Source organism: Sarcophilus harrisii, chromosome 4, assembly GCF_902635505.1.
Source record: "Sarcophilus harrisii chromosome 4, mSarHar1.11, whole genome shotgun sequence".
In the NCBI taxonomy this organism is placed as follows: Eukaryota; Metazoa; Chordata; class Mammalia; order Dasyuromorphia; family Dasyuridae; genus Sarcophilus; species Sarcophilus harrisii.
In genome coordinates this window covers 287,736,769-287,753,198 of record NC_045429.1, presented here as the reverse complement: position 1 = coordinate 287,753,198, position 16,430 = coordinate 287,736,769, and the positions used below count along the sequence as shown (strand labels likewise).

The 16,430-nt window shown below is 47.0% G+C and overlaps 2 protein-coding genes across 3 annotated transcripts; both read left to right on the top strand.

Annotated features, from left to right (window-relative positions):
- Positions 1 to 1,816: 1,816 nt before the first annotated feature.
- Positions 1,817 to 13,000, top strand: TSC22D4 (TSC22 domain family member 4). 2 transcript variants are annotated; one of them, XM_012548811.3, is made up of 5 exons: positions 1,817 to 2,236; positions 2,804 to 3,850; positions 6,159 to 6,322; positions 11,426 to 11,474; positions 12,237 to 13,000. In XM_012548811.3, the coding sequence occupies exons 2-5, from the start codon at positions 3,107 to 3,109 to the stop codon at positions 12,444 to 12,446; spliced, it is 1,167 nt and encodes a 388-aa protein (XP_012404265.1). In that variant the 5' UTR covers positions 1,817 to 2,236; positions 2,804 to 3,106; the 3' UTR covers positions 12,447 to 13,000. The 2 variants fall into 2 exon arrangements, with proteins under 2 accessions (XP_012404265.1, XP_023358569.1); XM_023502801.2 differs by lacking the exon at positions 1,817 to 2,236 and adding an exon at positions 2,289 to 2,468.
- Positions 13,001 to 14,218: 1,218 nt separating this feature from the next.
- On the top strand, positions 14,219 to 16,143 carry C4H7orf61 (chromosome 4 C7orf61 homolog). The gene is made up of 3 exons (XM_012548812.3): positions 14,219 to 14,480; positions 14,815 to 15,036; positions 15,508 to 16,143. Exons 1-3 carry the CDS (start codon positions 14,433 to 14,435, stop codon positions 15,724 to 15,726), a joined length of 489 nt encoding a protein of 162 aa, XP_012404266.1. The 5' UTR covers positions 14,219 to 14,432; the 3' UTR covers positions 15,727 to 16,143.
- Positions 16,144 to 16,430: the final 287 nt, after the last annotated feature.

Sequence of the window (16,430 nt, the reverse complement as noted above, 5' to 3'; positions counted from 1 at the left end):
TTAGCAGACAAAACCATATATTTTTAATAATACATTATTTGGAGTTTTCTTGGCTTAGATACTAGAATGGTTTGCCATTTTCTTTTCTAGCTTATTCTACGGATGAGGAACTGAGGAAAATGAGATTTAAGTGACTTGTTCAGAGTCCCACAGCTAGTGTCTGAAGCTAGAATATTGAACTCAAGAAGATGAGTCAGTCTCCCTGACTTCAGGCCCAGAATTTTATCCACTGTGCCACCTAAATGGCCTATTATATATCATACAATATTATGAATATATATATATATATGGAGAGAGATAACACATAATATGCAAATATATGTATATATACAATATTATATATACTGAGTCATGAATTTGAAGAGGAAAGTTCACAGGACCATAACTATTGAGCTGAAAGGAATCCTACAGGTCATTGAGACCAACTCCCTTATTTTATTGTTGAAAAAATTGAGAACCAGAGAACTGAAGTGATTTGCCCAATGTTTTTTGTCTAATACATATCTTAGGTAGGATTTGAATGCAGTCCTTAAGAAATTTGTCTATGGAGAACTAAAAATCATTCCAAAGATCAACATTTATTAATTACTACTCTTTGCCAAGCACTCTCCTGAGAATACAAAAAGAGACAAAAGCCTTAGGAAGCTCAAAAATCTAATGGAGAACAACTTCCCTCCAAAAAGAGGGTTTAATAACTTCACCCTTGAACAGAAAAGTAAAAGATTGCTCAAAAGGACCAACCTCTGTAAATTGGGGTGGGGGGAAGGGGAGGGCAGGGACTACAGTATGGAAATTACAAAGTATGCTTTAGGACACTTTTGCTGTCCAAGAGTGGAACAAGCTGTTTTACTAGTTGTGTGACTATGGCCAAGTGACAATCTTCTTAGGCCCCAATTTTTTTTAATCTATAAAATGGAATAATACCTGTAATACCTGTCTCAAAAAGTAGTTATGATAATGCTTTTGCAAATCTTGAAGTCATATATAAAAACTAACTGATTATGAAGTGTCTTTGAATAGCAATGCATTTGTTAGAATGGAAGCTCTCAAGATATGTGTGGGAATCCTTGACCTCTGATTCTGAGGACCCAGAAGTCTATGAAATCTCTTTATGCTAAATGGCCCATCTTTGAATTTGTTTGAGAGGGGTAGGGTGGTAGGATCATGAAATGAGAAAATGGGAATCTGGACTCTCTAAATGAGGAGTTGTGTGCATATCTCTGTGTCTATATTCCTTATACATATACGTATATGTATATGTTTATATATGTGTACACACATATGCATATGTATAGATGTATGTGTGAGTATCTGTGTGAATATCTTTGTTCATTCATATTTCTACAGATGTGTGCTCAGAGTCCACACACACACACACACACACACACACACACAGTGTGCATGTGTATAAAATGTTTCTCTTTGTATCATCTCATGTATATGGACATTCATCTGTGTCCCTGTGGGAAGGGAAACTCTCCTTCGACCCTAGGAAAGTGCTAGGAAGGGCCTGCCTAACTAGGAGGTGTGTGGTTAGGAGGACCCCAGCGTTGGGAGGCCCTTCTATCAGCAGCTACTGCTGTTCTGGAGCAAGGCCAGTTGGCAGAGAGCCTCTAGAGGAAGGCGGGTGGTAGGGCGGGAGAGTGAGAGAGAGGAAGAAGGGAAGGAGGAGGAGTAGAACAGCAGTCAGCAGGGCTGAGGAGGCAGGACTTCCTGGTGTGGGGGTTGTCAACAGCTCAGAGAGAGAGAGAGACACATACACATACAGGGAGAGAGACAGAGTCAGAGACAGAGACAGAGATGAGCTAGGGAAACTGAGAAAAAGGAGAGAATCCCAGAGAACTGGAGAGAGAAAAGACACACACACATGCTTGCCGAAGGGGGGGAGAGAGAGAGAGAGAGTAGTGAGAGTGCTTCGTTGTCAAAAGGGAAAAGATTCCAGAGAGAAGCCTTCAGCTTCTCTGTGACCAGCTGTGCTTTCAGACCTAAAGGCCCTTCACCACCATAAAGGCCATATTCCTTTGGGACTGAGAGCAGTGCTTATTTATTTATTTTTTTTTGGAAAACAAAGTTGCTGTGGAGATGACTTGTGGGTCAAGGAGAGGCCCCTACGGACTGTGCTGTCTCTGACCGCCACCCACCACCTCTCTCTTCTTCAAGCTTAGGCTGGGAGGCCCCCTTCTCCTGCTCTCCTGTGGACAGTCTGTGGGGGCATTTATGCTGCCAGGATCCCCAGGTCAGGTTTCTCCGTATTCTTGTTGGGGGGTGGGAAAGTCGAGGTGGAATTTGTAGGGTTATGTTTGCGCCCTGTTGGAGCAGCCGACGGGAAGAGTCTGAGTTTTAATCTCTCTCCCCTCTATTCTAAAACGGGTAGTGTTAGAACTCAAGGGAAGTTCTGCTCTCCTCTCACCCCCACCCCGAGGCAGGCTAGGCTGTGGAAGTCCATGCCAGGCCAGGGCTGTGAAATGGTGAGCTCACCTTTTCCTGTAGACCCAAATTCCTTGCTGCATCTCACACTTGGGACTCAGCTTGTTTCTCTCACACAGTGCTTATGTGTTCCTATAATAACCAATGTAATCTGTTTTTCGGTCTTGACTTCCTTCAGCTCTTTGTTTCTACTCATTCTATTTCCCATTCTTTTTTCTTCTACTTCTTGTGGTTCTTCTGCCACTATCTGGTGGTTTTCCTCTTCTCCCCCACCCTGATCTCCATAGCTCTCCCCACAGAGGAAGCACCCGAAGTGTCTTGCTACTCCAACACCTACTCCCTCCCTCAATGACTCTCTAATTTTTTTTCCTCCTAGTTTGAAAATTCATCTCTGGAGTCCAGCAACAGAAGCAGCAGCACTGGCAGCAGCAGCAGCGCTGGCAACAGCCGCAGAAAGAAAGCCTTCTCATCCTCCAGCCCCTACGCCTTCTTTCCCTCTTATTCCTCAATTTCAGAGGCAACCCCAGTTTCTTGAACTCCTCCAGCTATGTCGGACCCTGATGTTGCCAGGGGCCCTGATCCCACAGCTATATGGCCCCCTAGTGCTAGGGGAGCCTGAGCGCTGCCTGGAGAGAGGCCTCTCCACTTTGTGCAGCCCCTGTCCCGTTTGCTAGGGACCATGAGTGGGGGTAAGAAGAAAAGCAGTTTCCAGATCACCAGTGTCACCACAGACTATGAAGGTCCTGAGGGATCTGGAGGAGGCGACTCCCCTACAGCTATGGTTTCTACCTTACCCACTCCTCGTCTTCCCAATGGGGAGCCTAGCTCAGAGCTGGGAGGCAAAGGGACCCCTCGCAATGGCTCCCCACCTCCTGGGGCCCCAGCATCACGTTTCCGGGTAGTGAAGCTTCCCCAGGGACTAGGGGAACCGTATCGTCGAGGGCGTTGGACATGTGTGGACATTTATGAGAGAGACCTGGAAGCCCCTGGACTTAGCCGGCTCCTGGAAGGAATTCGGGGAGCCACTGGAGGGACTGGAGGTCGTTCTTTGGACTCTAGGCTAGAGTTGTCCAGTTTGGGCCTGGCTTCCCTGAACTCCCAGCCTCAGGGCCCAACTAATTGGCTTCGCCCACCCCCAACTTCCCCTGGCCTTCAGGCCAGATCTTTCACTGGGGGACTAACCCACCTGGCAGGGGGCAAGGGGAGGGCTGAAACTCCACCCCTTCCAACTTCTTCACCCCAGCAGCATCCCCTGGAACCCAGTGATGGGGGCAGTACAGGGGTACTGGCACCACATGCCTCAACCCAGCTGCCTACCCTTTGGGTAGAGACAGAGATGGGACCCCCAGCAACAACTTCTCCAATCATTAGAAAGAAGGATGGAGCCCCTTGGCTGAGGAAAGAGGAGGAGGAAAGAAGACAGGTAAGAGGCAAGAGTGGGAGGGGTGCTCAAAAAGAGAGTTTCTCTGCAATTTAATTTTCCTCCTTGGACTTTGTTAGTCTCATGTCTTGTTCCACTTCCATTCTGGGCTCCATTTTCTCCTCTTTATTCTGTCAGTGTTCTCTCTCTTTCTGGCCTCAGTTTCTTTTTTTCTTTGTTTGCCTGTACTTAAGACCTCCCATCTTCATATTTGACTCTGCTATCTGTGTAACTCCAGTTCTCTCTGAACCTCAGTTCCCATCCCTTTTCTCTTGACATTTTCCTCTTTTGTTCCTTTTCCTTCCCTCACTTAACAGTTTTTTTCCTCATTTTTTCAGTTCAATGTTTTGTGTCTTTTTTTCCCTCTTTCTCAATTTCTCCATTTGTTCTTCCCTTTCTGAGTTGTATAGTTTTCTCTGCACAAAAATTTCAGAAGTTAAGAACACTAGGCTCTGTAGGGAAGTGTGTAGGGGAATCTGAACATGGAGCTGCTTAAAAAGAGCTCTTTGGGGAGGTACTTAGGGGGGAGACATTTCTTCATTCTACTACCCTGTGATTTCTATGTTCTTCATTTCTTCCTTCTCCAGTAAAGTTAGGCCACTTCTGTTCTCTCAGTTCTAGGATCTAAAAGATCCTGAAACCTTTATCCCACCTTCCCCCCAACTCTCAGACCAAGGTTTTTCTCCCATTGAAATCTCTAGAACAGGGAGGGAGAGTATTTTCATGGAGCTGCAATGGGCCAGGCAGAGCTCCCATATATCTTTAAACCACTGCCTTAGCTTTCCAAAGACTGTAATAGGTTTGAAGGGGGTGGAACAAGGTGGGAGAGGGCTAGAGAGGTAAGGTGAGAAAAGTGAAATTGTGTATGTTTTTTTCTGTTTTCAAAAGAGTAACAGATTAAGTCTGGAGGACAGGATTCCCGAGTCCCTGTAGGACCTTGTTGGAGGTCGGGGCCAGAATATCTGAATTACTAGTTGGGGAGAAGGTTGGGTAGACAGGTCAACATAAAATCTTGGAGAAAAGGGAGGTTTGTGGGAAAATGAAGATGAGATCTTTTCCCCCTTCCAGGCCCCTGAGCACAAACCACTGTATAAAAATAACCTGAGACTGAATGCCTAAGCCTTGCCAGGACTGGCCAGGACTGGCTTACCTTCCCCCTCCTCCCAACCCCCCACAGCCACATGTATACAGGTCTTTCACCACCACTGCCACCCCTTTCTTTCCTTCAGTTGGTTCACTCAACTACCTACTTCTGGGGGATGGAGGCTCTGTTCCTATCTTTTGATCCCTTTCCCCCAGATCCTCTGTCTTTCCAATGCTCCTAGCCTCTGTCTCTGTCATTTAAAGTTAGCTGGGCTCAAGTTTTCTACTTTATTCAGCCCTTGTCTCTCTTTGCCACTTCCTTCTCCTTCCATAATTCTCCAACCCTTGTTTACTTAAAACCTCCACCCCGACCATCTAGTCCTTTTCCTTCAGTACATATATCTAAGCATCTTTCTTACCACCCTCTTTCCCCATACTTTCACGGCTGGCAGGGGGAATTGGGGGAGGCGAGGAGAGGGGGGGAATAGAGAGCAGGCAGAAAGGACCTGGAGGCCCCCATGTCTCTGCCCTGTCCTTCCAGCAGTGCCTGGGTTCTCTGTTTTTGAGTTTTCCTAGAAGCAGGGGCCTCCTGGGGCCTTATAGAAGGAGGCTTGTTTCTTTTTTCTCTCTCTCCTCCCTCCCCCACCAATCTCCATTGCATCCACCCTCTACAGCTCCACACCCTTTCTCCACCTCCTCCCAGCTTCCCAGTAGCAGTAGTGAAAAAGGGAGCAGAACACCTAGGGCGTGAGGCAGAAGCAGTGGTTTAGTGGGGATGGGAGCTGTGAGGGTACTGTCGTGTGGACCAGCAATGGAAACTCGGGGGACATATGGAGAAATGATGGAGGCAACCCTGCCTCTTCCCCTCCCCATAACTATATTTTTGCCTCAGTTTTTCTGGCAAGTAATTGATGCTTGAGCTCGTGCTGCAGATTCCATCTTTGATGAGGTGGATGAAAGTGGTACTGATATAAAAGCCTCTTTCAGCCATTGCCTTCTTACCCCATCAAACTGGGCCTATCTGAACTGAGTTCATCAGGGCCTTGTGACCACAGAACACATCCTATGGGTCACTTAGACATTACTGGGAGCCACAGGTCTCTTGGGTTACAGGAAGAAAGCTGGGCGAGAACAGAAGAGAGGTAAGGGGACAGCCAAAAGACTGGCTATGATTTAACGGGTGTGTGTGTGTGTGTGTGTGTGTGTGTGTTCGTGTTTCTCTTTATAGCTCCCTCTCCAAGGCTCCCGACCTGGCTCTCCAGCCCTCTCCCTCCTCCAGGATACCAATCTCAACCGGAAATCCTCAGACCCCTTTGGAGCCTCTGTTCAGCGCCTGAATCTGGCTCGATCTATGCTTGCAATTGGTAGCCCCCTTGATGGTGATGATGACAGGTAGGCGGGACTTCCTTATGAACTGGCTTGAGGGAGGGGCTTTTTTTTTTTTTTAAAGAACTGGGACACATGAATTAAACTTTATCTTTTTTTTTTTCTGGGGGAGGGGAAAGGGTGTGGGGGAGGGAAGAGGGAACATAATTTCCTGTTTTGAAAGGATTGGGGATGGGAGGGTGGCTTGTGTCTGAAAACCATGAACCAACTGAACAAACCCACTTTTACTCTCAGTGAAATGGGTAGGTGGGTCATTTTTATTTAGTAGAAGCAGCTTGTTTTTTTATTTTGACCTGGCAAGACAAGGAAGAGGTCAGATTCTTTTTACCACCAAGCAGAGAAATAGAGTTTCCTTATTGGTTCCCTGGACCTAAGAAGTACCTTGTTAGTCCTGGTACATAGGGAAAGTTTGATTGTGGTCTCATTCCCTGGCCATGCTGTAGGGAAGGATTGTTGACATGTAGATAGATGGACGGGACTTCCTTTAGGGGAGAATGGCCTGGTTAGAGACAGGAAGGAGGACAAAACTTCCTGTTTCAGGGGCCAGATTTCAACATTTGAGTGTCAGCAACCCCAAAAGGGAGGTAGCAAAACAAAGAGAAACGTTTGGGCAGCTTGATTTTTGTATGGAGATGTATTGGGGCAAGGTAGAAAAAAAGAGTTTTGACACTTTTTGTTTCATTAGATAAGACAGTGAGAATTCCTTTATTTGAGCTATTTAGGGAGTAGGATTTACTTGTTTGGGAGATGATGAGGAATAGGACTTCCAGAGCCAGTTAGTAGGTGAAAGGAGTGAGGTAATTTCAACTACAATTCCTAGGGGTCACCCTCCTGACCCCTTAGGTCTCTTCTTGGGGAAGAAGCCTTGGGGACCCAGCCCTAGGGCAGGAAATTGTGGAGAGGATAATAGATAGGGGAATAGTAGATAAATAAAAAAGTTTGGTCTATGGAAGAGATCATAAGTTATGGGACAGAAAAATGTGAAGAAAGAGGGAGAAAGAAAGGGCCTGTCAGGCAAGGCTGAACAAAGTAACTGTGGGTTCAGGAATGTATGAGATATGAGGCCTGACACTACATGGCAAATTACTTACTCCTATTTTGAGGATTCTTATTGTTTCCTACCCCCTCCCTTTTGGCAGGCTCCCTGGCAAGAGTAAAACTCTCCCAGTTTTCTGCTCTGCTCTGTGTTCATCTCTGGCCTTAGTCCTCTTCATATTTCTGTCTCTGTGTTTCATCTGTCGGTCTCCTTTTCAGCTTCTACAGCCAATAATCTCTCATGAAGTTCCATTTTCTCAGCTCTTCCCTTCCCACTTCCTCTACCCTAGTCTGACTGGTTGGATTTCTGCTCTGGGGCCCTGGCCCTGCCTGGATTCTTTTGCCCCACCTTCCTGGGCCAGCTGGTTTCGATTGAATCCCCCTCTCTCAGGAATGGGGTGTGTGGGCCTCACCCCACCTCTTTATTCCTGAGAAGAGCTGGGGGATACATTGTCTGAGTCCTTCCTAAAAGAAAAAGTGACCAGACAGAGACCCAGAATGCTTGGCTAAGGGAATGGCTAAGGGAATAGGGGAAGGAGAGCTAAGTTTAAAGAAAACTTGGATCCTTAGTGTGTGGGAAGTTTGGCTTGACATGGTTAAGGTGGGTTAGGAAGGGGCTGGATCTCCAATTGGGAAAAGGCATCAGAGCTCAGGAGAAAATACCTGAGTCTGAGAGAAAATAAGGACATAGTAGTTCCTAGTGTTGATTTTTTCTTCAGAGTAGTCAGAGACATCTTTTTTTCTTAAAGCAAGGAGCCAGTACTTTGCCTTTTCTTTGCCTTGCACCATACTGAAGGTAGCATAAATCCGGGAGAGCCGAGAGGATTGGATACCAGTTGGCTGGCAAAAGGCCCAGACCCTGGGGGCTGTTTAGAACACTCGAGTGGGGAGGAACCCTCCTATCTTTTCTCTCTTACAGCTTCTGTTTTTCCCTACTATCAGCTCTCCTTGCTCCTCCCTCTCCCTCTTGACACCTCCAATCCCTAGATCTCTTATATTTGTCTTTCTAAACCTCTGGGTAGTGAAGCCTTCTTCCACATAGCAGAACAACCTCTTTGGCTCTCTTATAGTGAAGGAGAGTATGGGGTAGTGAAAGAGGGCTCACTCTGAAGTCAGAGGATTTGCATTCAAATTCTGACTCTTGTTTCATATTAGTAATATGGTATCTTTCAGCCTATCTCCTCTTTTGCAAAATGGGAATTCTGTAACATACTAGCATTTGCTTTGTGGAACATGGATTATTAGTAAGTCCAGTAATAGGGGCATAAAACTAAGACTGACTTGATCTCCTATCCAGTGTTTCCTGTCTTTCCTTCTGAATTTGCATATCTTTATCTGCACCATTTTCTTTTGTCTTTCCCTCCTCTTCCTCCCTTCCTGCTGCCTTTAGATGAGAAATCCTAACTATTTCAATACAAGGAAGGGTAATTTCAGTAGTGTCCTTTAGATGATACAAGCCTACAATTTGTTTTCTTAATATTTATAATTTGACAGAGTGCTTTGAAAAATATAAAGTAATGCACAAATACTTTTTTATAGCATGAATTAATCGTTTACTTAGAAACCTTGTTGATGTATCATCAGAAACACTGACCAGCCTGCTCATTAATTGTCCCCCAAAATAATGTTACCAATACTGTTAAATATTTATTAAGGGGTTATTTTGCTCCAACTTTGTTTTGGAAGATTTGAAAACTGCTCCTATAGTTTACCTACCTCTACTCCTTTTCCTCTTTTTTTAAGTCTTGTTTTTTGAGGCCCCTTTGTTACCTTGATTACATCCCACCCCCAGCACCTTCTGCACCCAGAGCCTTGGATAGGAAATGGAAAAAACCCAGACCTTGCCAGCTCTTTTCCCAGCCCCAGGGCTTGTTAGAGGTCACCTTGAAGCTACTCCTAGTCTCCCATAGATAGGAACCTGTTAGCCACTTGGCAGGGGAGGGACTGAGCAGGAACAATAAGCTGTTGCTACTGGCTTCTGGGAGTGCTGGGGAGAGAAGTAGAGCTGGGGTGGGGAGAAAAAGGGAAAGCCGGACCTGTATCCTGGGAGAACTAGAGAGTCTAAGATCGTGGGGAGGAAGGTTGGGCAAAGATGAAAGGGAGGTGGAGCCATAGGCTGAGGAACAGGACCCCTCTGCCCTGGAATCTAGGGAACGATGTCTTGGAAATGGTTTGTGGATGGAGGAGGGGACAGAGCTTAGGGTGGAATGTGGCAGTCCTAAAAAGAAGGATTTGTGGATACAGGAGAATTTGGGGGGCCGCCATGCAAAATCAGTGTCCTAGAAGAGGAATTGGGACCTGAAGAAGAGTCTGGGAGACGTGATGATTGGGTTCCAAAAGGGCTCCGCGTCTCCGACTTCTGTCAGAAACTTCTCTCAGTGAACTGGGGCCTTAGGGATCCCTAGGTTTCTTCACTATTTAATGGATCTGCTGGAGGCTGGCCTGACCCCTGGTGGTCATTTGTCAAATAACAGCCTAGGCTCCTTGGCATACTGACCTGTACCATATTCTTTATCTAAAAAGTCCCCTGCTCTTCTCTCAAGACGGGCATTCACACACTCATTCTCAGCTTCTCCTGTGAGACTCACACCCACTTCTCTCCCAGTTCTGCTTCTGTTGCCGTGGAAATTCTCCATGTCCCCCCCGCCACCGTTAAGGCAGGCCTTCCTAGGCCATGTTACTCGCTGCTCTTACATCCATTGAATGCCAAGAGGAAGGCAGAAAGAAGCCTCGGGAAGCTGCGAGAGGGGCCTTCTCTGTCCCTTAAGCTTTCCCTAATTTTCCACCCCCTGCCCGAATTCTGGGGGTTTATCATCTTGAATTCTTCAGAGAGACGAGGGAAATTAAAGAACCGAGACGGGACGGGGGCAGTTTCTCGGTTAGGGTCACAGGATCTCTGGTGAGGAGAGAACCTAGGCGTCTGTCCCCATAGTCTTCCACCTTCTTGCAAGGATTTTGGCAATAGTTTCTCCCAGCACCCAGGCAAAGGGTCCAGCTTTCCCCAGCTCCACCCACCTATCTCTCAGCTTCTGGGACCAGCGCCAGGGTGAGCAGGGGACATTGGTATTGTCCAGCATCTGGGAATTCCCACCCCCAGCTGGGTCTGGCTCCGGGGATGAGCCCCCGCCTACTGTGGGGCTTTGGGGGAGGGAGGGCAGATCCTTGTGTTTCTAAGGAGCCAATAGCAGCTGGGCCTACCCTGGGGGGAGGTGTATATCTTTCAGTTCATCCCCAAAGCCACTCGGCTCCTCTCTGCTTGCCTGGTACCAGATAGACCTGGATTTGCCTGGGGGGCTCTAAGGCCCCCCAGGTACTCTGCTGATACAGACCTCCTCTCCCTTTCTGTGGAGCCTAGAGCTGTCTCTTTCCCCTCCAGAAGATGGCCCATCCAGGGGTCTCTGTGAAGTCTCTAGTATCATCCTATGAGACTCGAGTAGGGAGGGTGAATCCCTGCCTCCCCCAGAGAAGGGGCTGTGTTTCCTCCCCTTGCTCCCCACGGGGGGCATCTCCCATTCGAGGTGTCACTGGACCTTCACCTCATTGTGGCTTAGGGGGACCTGGGCATCGACCCTCACCTCGAAGTGGGGTGGATAAAACACTTCTCTCCCTGATTCTCTACTGTCACAGGTACCTGGGGACTGGGTAGGGAGGGGGGAGGTTGGGATATGGAAGCAAATTCCTGGGAGAATTGGCAGTTAGTATTCTGAACTCTTGGGTTCTGGGAGGATCAAAGGACTTAAGAACTTAGATAACTGGGGAACTGGAACCCTGAGAACTAGGGGGCTTGAATGTTGGAAGAGCAATGGAACCTGGATGGAGAAGCCCAGAGTCTGTATTTTTTGGTCCTAAGAGAGGGCTTCAGGGTGGGCAGGAGGAGACAGCTAATTAGATTGGTTAGATCATGGGAAAAGTAAGAGAACAGATAATTGGGGAACAGGCCTTAAGTTGTGTTGAAAATTGAACTGAGGTTTGTGAAAAAAGCCAATTGCTAAGGGGCCTCAACATCTGAATTGAGAGTGTTTCATTTCCAGTCTCTTATCTCCCTACCTTACAATCTCTGTGGTCTTTCTCTAGTGGCTCTGGAAGCATGGTTGCCATTGACAACAAGATTGAACAAGCCATGGTAAGGGCATTGATTTTATTCTGAGGATTATCATAGTTCACCTATTTCTTAGCTTCCTGTCTGCTGCTCCATTTCTTTTCTCCAGCTCTCTGTTCCTGTTTTTTAATTCAGATGCTCTCTAGTCCCTAATCTCTGTTCCCAATACCAGACTGTCTTTTTATTTACCTATTCCTTCCTTTCCTGTTCCCAGCTCCCTGTTGCTGTCCTTGATCCTAGATATCTATCACTACCATTTCCTGGACTCATGATACCTGAATCCTTGCCCTCCCTCCTTTTTCCTGTGTGCTTCCCTCCCTTGGACCAGGGAAAGAGAAAACTAATCCTTATTGCCCCTATATCAAGTTCGGAGGCCAGACAGGTACTGCTCCCATTACCCCCTAGGCCCAGGGCAGTGAGAATCATAATAGATAAAAAGCTGTACACCTGCACCATAGGTTAGGCTGGAATGTGGGGGTGGGGGACAGTGAGGAACCACAGTAGGCAGTTTCATTATACAACTTTTATAACCCCCAACAAACATATATTCTTCCCAATCTTTTTTTTTTTTTTTGCTGGGGCAATTGGGGTTAAGTGACTTGCTCAGAGTATACAGCTAGAAAGTATTATGTGTCTGAGGCCATATTTGAACTCTGGTTCTCCTGACTTCAGGGCTGGTGCTCTATCGAAACATACATTCTCATAACTTAGTCAGACTATCCTTTTGTGTCTTACTGTATCTTTGTTTCATTCCATCTTTATCCTATTCTTCTCTAATCTTTGTAGGACTTGGTGAAGTCTCACCTAATGTTTGCAGTTCGGGAGGAAGTAGAAGTTCTGAAGGAACAGATCCGAGAACTTGCTGAACGAAATGCAGCCCTGGAGCAAGAAAATGGATTGCTTCGGTCTCTGGCCAGCCCTGAACAGCTGGCCCAACTTCCAGTCTCTGGGACCCCTCGCCCGGGATCCCTTGCCCCAAATGGGCCCTCTTCATGAGCCTCCCTTCCCTCACAATGTGCCTTTAAGGGCTGTCACTGGGATGGAGACCTCTGTCCTAGATTCCCAGGCCTTTTTTGCCTTCTCTTCCTATGCAGCTTTAATGTTATGAGAACTGGTGATAGAATGTTTGAGGTTGAGATTTGTCTTCCTCCTTCCCACCTTCCACCAAACCCAAGGGGCTGGGCTAATTTTCCCCAAAGATGAGGGACTGGGTCAGAATATACCTAGGCCTAGATGGGAAAGGGTTTCAAGGTTGAGGTGCAAGATGGAGCCACTACTTCTGAGAGTGGGCTCCCAGTTCAACCTTTCCCTTGCCATCCCTCTGGGTGATAAGTGGTCCCCTCCCTCCCTAGTTCTTTAAGTATCTGGGACTCCCCAAATTAGGAGGACCCAGAGAGAGCTGGGTATTTTAAACAGAGACCACTTTCCTATCTCTCAAAGTCTCTTCATTGGGTTCAACCAAAAGAGGGGATATAGGCAGTGTCCCAAGATTTTGGGATTCAGGTTGTTATTAAAATAATATAATAAAAAAAATCAGAAGAAACTTGAATGTGGGACTGAATTCTCTTTGCCTGGGCCAAGGTTATAGGTTTCAGGTATCCAAACATTCCAGGGACTTGTCAGTCCTGTATCCCTGGAAGCCACCTCAGCACTGTTCAGAATTAAAATAGAAGCATGAGGTATAAGACAGTAAATGTCAAATATGAAGAGAAATTGATATTCAGAGACAAACAAAAGATTCAATTAGAGACAAATTCAGAAACAGGTTCTGGGAAGGGATAGAGACTGTGGAGAAGGCTTTCCCTGGGTGGAAGAGTGGTTCATAAGGATAGGAGAGAGGAGAGGAGAGGAGAAAAACCCACGTGCTATGGGGGTAGTAGAAAACAATGAAGCCTTTGGAGATTGTGCCATATCCACCCCCCAGCTTCCCAGCATGTTCCCTCCCGGCTTGGGGCAGCTATGGGAGTGGGGGGGGGTGTGAATGGGCCCCTTGTCTTTGTGCTGGGCTCAGGCCAGGCTCCTGGGGCACACAGAGACTGTGCCAGGCTTGGCAGAGAGCCTTGGCTTCTCCCCTTCCCCCCCCATCCCAACTATATTCAGACCCCTCCATCCCTGTTCCTACTAGTTGCCAGCCTTAGGTCCTGAACTAGGACCTGCCCCCTTGAGGAATTGCCCCTGTCTTTGAGGCTGTTGGGAGGGGAGATACCATCTGTTTAAAGGGAAAGTGGGGTGCCTAGGTTTCCAAGGGTTTTTGGAGAAAGCCAAAGACCAGAAAGCCAAATAACATGATCATGGGGTAGGAGCAAGGATGAGTCAGGGGCTAAAGAGCAGGTGATGGGAGAGGAGTTGGGAGAAGGGAGACAGTTTAATTTTAGGAGGCTGAGAACTAGCAGATCTCATTGATTTGAACCTAGATTTGAGTCTGCAGTCAATTTCTCCATCTGGCCCCAGAACTGGGATTTAAGTAGAGTAGAAAGTGAAAGGGGACACAGAGGGAAGCAGAGTAAGATATGGGGGACATGGGATCAGGGACTAAGGAAGTAGAAAATGGTCCAGAATTAAGTGTAAATGACTGAGAGTAGAGACAAGGAGGTAAACCTAAAGGATGGGATGTCTGAGTCCCAGAGGGAATCCAAGCATAGAAGAGTCAAGGCTGAAGGTCAGATACCTAATTCCAGGCAGAGTTCTCACAATGGGCTTAGAACTCCCCCATCATGTGGGTTCTAAGGCAACTCTCCTCCCCCCGCCCCCAATCAACACTGACTCCTCTCCCTGTGGGGGGGGGAGGAGGAAGGGAAGAAGAGGTGGGAGGAAGATTTTGTTCTGAATTTCCCTATTCCTTTTCCTATTGGTCTTCCTCTTCACCTTTCTAACTCTTCTGGTCCTACGGCTGAGGCCACTGGCAAAGTATCCTTGTCCCATACCAGCTGTTGGCTCTGTCAGCAACCCTTCTCCAGGGTCCCAGGTCCAAGAGGGTTGGACATGTGTTTGTCCTGGCTATATCGTCTTTGGGAGAAGCTTAAGCTCCTGGTGAGTTTTGAGCATCCTTTACTTCCTCGAGAGTCAGGATGCTCTTCCTGTTTCATGATTTTTGTGTTTCTTAGTATCCTTTGGTCCCTTGACTGTAAGATCTGTCCCCACTTTTCATGCTATGAGAAGAGCAAAAAGTTTGGAAGCAAGAATAAGTGGTATGGTGAGAGTAGAGGACCTATGGAAATGGATCTGAAGAAAAGGAGTTTGTGAACCTCCCTTTCCCCTTCCATCTTACTCCATATCTTTATTTTCCTTTGTTCTTTCTTTTTTGGTTGTTGCTGTCTGGCTCAGTTTCCCTTGTTTTCACCCTGACTTGTGCCCTTATCCTTAGTTCTGCCCCTGGACAAGATCCACTATTCAGCTTTCTACTTTGGTGATACCTGGCTCCAGAGAAAAAGTATTAAAAGAGATAGGAGAGTCAAAGAGGGTGGTAAACGAGGATGTGAGGGAACAGTCAAGAACTCTGCTTCAGGTGCCCCAAACAGCTATATATAATGTCACCAGTTTAATGGAATCATTCCTGAATTTTGGCAGGAAACTCGGGATGGGAAAGGTCAGTATCCTTGTTTCTATTCCTTTGGGAAGTGGGATGTACGTGTGGGTACTGTTTTTGGTTTTGATGGGGGAAATTCTGTCATGTATGATGCTGGGCAGGTCAGTCTGCCTCAGTTTCTAAAGTCCAAGAAGGTTATGGTCATTTACTTTTTCCCCAACCCATATCTGAATATAACATTTTTGCCATTTCAGTTAACTTCTCTTGCTAGATCCAGACACCTGGATGGTACAGAGACTAGAACCATGGGCTGGGAGTCAGGAAGAAATGAGTTCAAATCCAACCTTAAATAGCTTTCCAGCTATGTGATCCTGGGCAATTCACTCTATTTGTCTTAATTTCTTCAACTGAAAAATGGGAATAATAATAGTATTTACCTCCTGGGGTGGTTTCCAGGATCAAATGAGATAATAATAAGCATTATATAAATGTTAGCTATTATTATTCTTTCTCTCTCTCTTTTCTGTACAGACTACCACTTCACAGCCTTCTTCTCTGGGGCTTCCACAGTATATGGATTCAAAAGAAGCAGAGATGCTGAGGGACTTGTATGTGGTCCTTTGGACAATGAGGGAGCGGATCAGGGAGCTAGTCCGACGGCAGGAGAGACGGAGGCGGCGGCATTCCAGACCCCCTGTCTGTACATCGTCTGCCCGAGGCTCAAAACAGGATGCCCGTAATCCCCTTTAGGGGACTTCAGATCCTCAGGCAGCCCCTCTCCTTCTCTCGTGCGGACCCCAACTTCGGCCAATGGGAGGCGTGACAGGCCCTTAAGTAGAGGATCAGGGCAGCAGGCCGAGGTTGGGATGTGAGCATAGTTCTTTTCCTTCGGCGAGGAAGTCCAGAAACGGGTCTAGAGTCCCGCAGACCCTTTGTCGGGATGGGGGATGGGTGGTGTTTCACAATGTTTATTCAAATTAATTAGTGTACTGAATTAAATTCGAGATTTCTTTCTGAAGTCCTAATCACGTTGTGTGCAAGCGGTGAAGTAGAAGTAGGGAGGAACCGTGGAGTTGCAACATCGCAAGGTTTCAGGGGAGGACCCAAGGCTGTCCAGAAAGCAATATATTGGTAACAACTCCCCTAAAGCTGTTGCTCTTCTCCCTAAAGGGGGGTGGGATTCGGTGGTGCAGTGGGGGGTCCTCGGGCAGGGCGGGGGAGGGTGTGAGTCCCTGAAGAAGCGGGGCTTCCTCTACGCTGGCAGCTGTACTTGTCACAGCCTCGCCCCTTTATACTAACAAGGGCGTCTCACATCCAGCTCGAGCGCCTTCTGCTGAGAGTTTTGAAAATTACAACGTTCAGTCTCCTGCATGCTCCCAACGGTGGTGCAAGAGTGATTTCTTCCTCCCAACATCACTCTTGTAGTCATTTTCTGCCGCGTTAGGTGTTTCTAA